Source organism: Hyalella azteca, unplaced genomic scaffold (genome assembly GCF_000764305.2).
Source record: "Hyalella azteca isolate HAZT.00-mixed unplaced genomic scaffold, Hazt_2.0.2 contig10411, whole genome shotgun sequence".
In the NCBI taxonomy this organism is placed as follows: domain Eukaryota; kingdom Metazoa; phylum Arthropoda; class Malacostraca; order Amphipoda; family Hyalellidae; genus Hyalella; species Hyalella azteca.
The window spans coordinates 52,316-58,867 of NW_025940453.1; the positions used below are offsets into that span (position 1 = coordinate 52,316).

Here is a 6,552-nt window from a genome sequence, read left to right on the forward strand (position 1 = left end):
AGATGTGTATAACAGACATGAACGATACATGCTGAGCATGATTGTGATCACTAGCCCTCAGCATCAGCATCATGCAGACAAAAACAATACATGCTGAGCATGATTGTGATCATTAGCCCTCAGCATCAGCAAGTTGGAGGCGAAGTATAGTGCTGATGGTAAATGGTAAATATATTTTACCTGCGTTCGCCGGCTGTAAAACGCCTTACTACCTTCTGGGTGCGTTAAAATATATCATAATATTTTCAATATGTATATCGTAAATTATAAATATTATAGTCTTGACATATCGTAACATATAGAGTATAATATCAGCGTGTGAACATACGAGTGTATACCAAATATTATGTTTGTGTCATTATGTATGAAACACAACTGGATTCAATATATTACAAGGTGTTTGTAATAATACCAAATATATGTTTAATTTGTACATTATCGTCCAGATATAGGCGCAGTTTCTTATCGCTTTCTAAACTTTGGAAAATACAACTAATTTAGATAATATATGAAGCCCAAATTGTAGGCTATCTTCAAATACTTGATAAAAATTGAAAATGAAAACAACAAACTCTCCGTGGCAGTTTGAATCAATGAGTCGCAGGTTTTACTCTTCTGAAATCGTGAACGAATTTTCATTTTGATCTTTCATACATATTTTTTAGGTTGGATCGGGAACCTAGGTCGTGTAATCAAAGACGATGTAAACGTAACAACGTTGTTCATTTCAAAAATTTCAAGTAAAAAAAATATCTCATCAAAGTCAAATGATTTTCTATCTTACACCAAAAAGTATTAATTATTTTAAATGTAACTAGTGAATTATTGCCTCCACAGCGGAGTGCGTCTCAGGCTTCCTGTGCGGCAACGGCCGCTGCATCGCCGGCCGCCTGCGCTGCGACGGCGACGACGACTGCGGTGACGGCAGCGACGAGCTCTGTGAGGGTGAGGGCTTTGTGAGGGTTTTGTGAGGGTGAGGGCTTTGTGAGGGTGAGGGCTTTGTGAGGGTGAGGGCTTTGTGAGGGCTTTGTGAGGGTGAGGGCTTTGTGATGGCTTTGTGAGGGTGAGGGCTTTGTGATGGCTTTGTGAGGGTGAGGGCTTTGTGAGGGCTTTGTGAGGGTGAGGGCTCTGTGAGGGTGAGGGTTTTGTGAGGGGGAGGGCTTTGTGAGGGTGAGGGCTTTGTGAGGGTGAGGGCTTTTTGAGGGTGAGGGTTTTGTGAGGGGGAGGGCTTTGTGAGGGGGAGGGCTTTGTGAGGGTGAGGGTTTTGTGAGGGTTTTGTGAGGGGGAGGGCTTCATGAGGGCTTTGTGAGGGTGAGTGCTTTTTGAGGGTTTTGTGGGGGGAGGGCTCTGTGAGGGTGAGGGCTTTGTAAGGCCTTTGTGAGGGTGAGGGCTTTGTGAGGTCTTTGTGAGGGTGAAGGCTTCATCTAATTATTTTTCAATACGTTTAACGTGTGTGTGTGTGTGTGTTAATTATTTGTATGTTTGTGTGTTCGTTTTTGTGTGTTTGTATGTTTGTGTGTGTATCTCGCCTGCTGCTCTCACGCAGGCGCAGGCGAGGCGTGCGGGGCGTTCGAGTTCGCCTGCAGCAACAGGCGGTGCGTGCCGCAGTGGTTCGTCTGTGACGACGAAGACGACTGCCTGGACGAGTCAGACGAACGCAACTGCACTGACCAAAGTGGGTCATCACCCCCACCACTAGTGGGTCATCACCCCCCGTCACTAGTGGGTCATCACCCCGCCCCTCGTGGGTGATCACCCCCCCACTAGTGGGTCATCACCCCGCCTCTAGTGGGTCATCACCCCGCCACTAGTGGGTCATCACCCCGCCACTAGTGGGTCATCACCCTCCTGTCCCTCCCCCTTGGCCACTACTAACATAAAATGTGCAGATGCGTTCAAATAATTTCGATCTATGTTAACTTAAAATTGATTGCCAAAGTTTGAGTTTCTCTGTGATGCTTAATAAAAAAACTGAGGGTATAAATAATCTAATTTGATATTTTAATCGGAGCTGAGAAAAAATTTAAATATTATTTCGTCATTTCTAATGATTATTCGTTTTTTAGAAACAAGAGCTAACTGAATTTTTTTGATGAAACTGTGCTAATTTGCATGAAAAATGTATAACATCATTTATTGATCCAAAGGTGTAACATTTTGTAACGTAAAATTTTGTTCCGTAGCACCGAATTACGTGTACAAAGATTTTATGTTAAGTTTACTATATTATATTATAATATATTATTGTCTTCTATATTATATTTATATTATATTCTATCATATTATAATAAATAATGTGTAGCACAAGTGTTGACTGTAAACTGTCGCAGTCTGCGGCAAAGAGCAGTTCACGTGCAGCAACAACCGCTGTGTGCCTGCGCGCTACGTCTGCGACGGTGACAACGACTGTCACGATAACAGTGATGAGAACAACTGTACCGGTGAGAACAACTGTACCGGTGAGAACAACTGTACTGGTGAGAACAACTGTACCGGTGAGAACAACTGTACTGTACTGGTGAGAACAACTGTACTGTACTGGTGAGAACAACTGTACCGATGAGAACAGCTGTACCGGTGAGAGCAATTGTACCGGTGAGAACAACTGTACTGGTGAGAACAACTGTACTGGTGAGAACTACTGTACCGGTGAGAACAACTGTACCGGTGAGAACAACTGTACCGGTGAGAACAACTGTACCGGTGAGAACAACTGTAACGGTGAGAACAGCTTAATTCTAATGATTTCTATCTAACTTTTTAAACTGAAGAATATTTTTTAAACTGAAGAATAAATACATTTTACTTATAGTTTGTGATGTTGAGGAAGAAAAATTTCATTAAATATCAAAGATAATAATATTTTCTCAATATTTTTGTAAGAGCTAAGCTCATGACAAACTTTAAACGAGATAAAACTCTTCATAAAGCACCGTATTTATTATGTTTATGCTTTTCAAAGAAAATTAATTATTTTTTCAATTGTCAACAAATATGCTACGCTTATCCTCCCTATTTTTCCGTGGCTCGCGTTCATTTTCCTATTTGAAACAAATGCGCCCCCCTACAGATCTATATAACGCAAGGTTTGAAATAAAATTGTGAAATGAATTAAACTGTTTTCATGTATCGTAGCTTCGTCCACTTTCCTTCCATCGTCAACCTCGTCCTTCTCAACATCTGCTTCGTCGGGGACGATGTTCACTCAAGGAACGACTGCAGTAACTCCTACGTTTACATCATCGTCAAGTCCGACGATCATATCTCCGTCCACGATATCATCGTCAAGTCCGACGATCATATCTCCGTCTACGACATCATCGTCAGGTCCGACGATCATATCTCCGTCTACGACATCATCGTCAAGTACGACGATGATATCTCCGTATACGATATCATCGTCAGGTCCGACGATGATATCTCCGTCTACGATATCATCGTCAGGTCCGACGATGATATCTCCGTCTACGATATCATCGTCAGGTCCGACGATGATATCTCAGTCTACGATATCATCGTCAGGTCCGACGATGATATCTCCGTCTACGATATCATCGTCAGGTCCGACGATGATATCTCCGTCCACGATATCATCGTCAGGTCCGACGATCATTTCTCCATCATCGTCATCTGCGGTGACGTGTGAAGGTTTCCGCTGTGTGACGAGCGTGACAGGCGCAGACGACTGCCTGCCCGCCTGGCTGCGGTGTGACAGGATCGTCGACTGCCTCGACGCCAGCGACGAGAGCAACTGCGATCGAACAGGCGAGCGCAACCTGCAGGCAAACTACGTTGATTTTGTTGATTTTGTTGAAACAGCATTGATTGCGAGTCGATTACGCTGAAATAGTGTTGATTATGAGTTGATTTTGTTGAAATAGTGTTGATTATGAGTTGATTTTGTTGAAACAGCGTTGATTGCGAGTTGATTTCGCTGAAATAGTGTTGATTATGAGTTGATTTCGCTGAAATAGTGTTGATTATGAGTTGATTGTGTTGAAATAGCGTTGATTATGAGTTGATTTTGTTGAATCAGCATTGATTATGAGTTGATTTTGTTGAAATAGCGTTGATTATGAGTTAATTTTGTTGAATCAATTTGTTGAAATAACGTTGATTATGAGTTGATTTCGTTGAATCAGCATTGATTATGAGTTGATTTTGTTGAAATAACGTTGATTATGAGTTGATTTTGTTGAAACAGCGTTGATTGCGATTTGATTTCGTTGAAACAGCGTTTATTACGTGTCGACTTTGTTGGAATATAGTTGATTATATGTTGATTTTGTTGAAATAGCGTTTATTGCGAGTTGATTTTGTTGAAACAGCGTTGATTGCTAGTTCATTTTGTTGAAACAACGTTTATTACGTGTTGATTTTGTTGGAATAACGTTGATTATATGTTGATTGTATTGAAACAGCGTTAAGTCAACATTATTTCAATGCTCACTCATCACGGGCTTGACTCGTCTGGCTGATATTTATGTATATATATCAAGTTCTATTTTATTCATTTATTCATTCATTCACGTTTCGTTCATTCCAGAATCTCATTATGTATACTTCGTGCAGATCAGGACGCTTTCTATTTACTGCGTTAAAGTGAGTTTTATTTTCTTAAATTTTCTTTTTGTTTTCGGTTATTCCCATCGTGAATTTGTTAATTGATTTCATGATAAAACTTCGTCCGACAGGCGACTGCGAGCGAGACCAATTCGCCTGCTCGTCAGGCGAGTGCCTGGCTCGTCGTCTGCTGTGTGACGGCGTGCACGACTGTCGTGCAGGCGACGACGAAAGTTTCGCTCTCTGCAGGCGAATTTCAGGTATGGAATTTACGAATATTTAATAGGAAACATTTAAATATAATTTCAGAGAAAAAAAATAGACGGTAAAAATTATTTTCAACAGCGGCCAAAAAAAACGTGTGCAAGATCCTGAACCATCGCCACACTCAGAAAAATGAGTGAGACTCTGTCATAATTACAATAGACTTATTGCTCTTTTGAGGGTCATCCTGACCCAGTTTTACCCTTTTCAAAAAATTGCATCAGTGCAACGTCTGCTCAGTGCTCGTGTTGTGGGTAGAAATGTTCGACACTATTTGGACAACATGACGCAATCATTTTTCTAAGTGCACCACCGCATAAATAAGTCATTAAAACTCGGCAGGAAACTCGGGCTCTGGAGGGGCCCCAAGCTTGCCCCTCGGGGGGTCCTGCCCCCCCGCCCACTCCCTGGTGGGGGGCAAGTGTCTCAGGACACTCGACACACCCGCGTCCTGGACCCAAGCAAGTGTCCTGTGCAGGGACACTTATAGTGAACAGCTGAGCCTGCGCTCCCTAGAGGACCTTTTTCTTGTTGTCAAGTATCTCCGGGAATATGGTAAAGTATCTCTGGGAATATGGTAAAGTATCTCCGAGAATATGGTAAAGTATCTCCGAGAATATGGTAAAGTATCTCCGAGAATATGGTAAAGTATTATTGGTAATTTCCAAATTTTTGGGACAGTTTTCTCGCTCTCATATATTACTTTCTGCCAGGTTAGTAGTTGTATTTTATTTAAGACTTTCATTCTAGTGCGTCATGATCGTTCTTATTTTAATGTTTAAACGTTGAGGTTTACATTTTTTACCGTATTCTTAAAGCAACGGCATATTTTTTTCTAATTTGTTCCCACCTGTTTCTGTAAATGTTGAGGTTATAAAATTCAATAAAAATAGAGCCTCAAAATACACATTTTGCGATAAAAATAACCCGTACTGGAAGATTCACGGAAACTTCTTATTTTGTATTTTTGCTAAACAGCCAGATGTTGTAGGAAAAAGATGGCGCATTTCCATATGAAACGCTAAGCCATGAGGTTTTGCGTTTTGCCTAGTGAATTGCCACTATGCATTGGACAAGTGAGCAGCGTGCGTTTGCTGTCGAGGCGTACTTTCCTAATGGCCGTTCCATTATCGCCACAAAACGAGCATTCCGCACGCTGTTCCTTATTCGTCCAGTTCGGGATCCTTATTGGAAATCGATTGTTACGTATGTGAATACAATTTGGGCAAGTTATCTTAAATCAATTGTTTACAACGATTGTTTAAAGACCCTACCTCATTAAGAACAACATACGCCAAGCCATTGCCAGCATACTCCTGAATATGTCTTGGCGAGTTAAACTGAACTTCAAAAATTGATTAACTCAACAATTGATTTGACAATGGGGTCGTCATTAGTCCGATGTTGTCTTTGAAACTAAATTATACCGGGTGTCCCCCAAAAGAAGATATTCAACTTTGAATGGCTGTAACTCGAAAAGTAATAGAGTTAAAAATTTAGGAAGGTCAGGATATTGTTCCCTATGTTTTTCTGCATCTCTCCACCAAAAATCAGACAGATCGATGTAGCCATAAGCGTTTGATAGAACTTTCAGTGACATGTGCTAAAACTGTCTCTTATACACATCTAGATGTGTATAAGAGACAGGTACCGGTGAGAACAACTGTACCGGTGAGAACAACTGTACCGGTGAGAACAACTGTACCGGTGAGAACAACTGTACTG

General features: G+C 41.3%; 1 protein-coding gene across 1 annotated transcript in view; it reads left to right on the top strand.

Annotated features, from left to right (window-relative positions):
- The window catches only part of LOC108680554 (low-density lipoprotein receptor-related protein 2), a 21,851-nt gene that overhangs the window by 12,570 nt on the left and 2,729 nt on the right, over positions 1 to 6,552 (top strand). The window contains exons 13-18 of the mRNA XM_047882418.1: positions 838 to 945; positions 1,547 to 1,675; positions 2,331 to 2,441; positions 3,136 to 3,765; positions 4,695 to 4,823; positions 5,170 to 5,382. Of these exons, the coding sequence (XP_047738374.1) occupies positions 838 to 945; positions 1,547 to 1,675; positions 2,331 to 2,441; positions 3,136 to 3,765; positions 4,695 to 4,823; positions 5,170 to 5,382 (1,320 nt within the window). The remainder of the gene's footprint in view (positions 1 to 837; positions 946 to 1,546; positions 1,676 to 2,330; positions 2,442 to 3,135; positions 3,766 to 4,694; positions 4,824 to 5,169; positions 5,383 to 6,552) is intronic.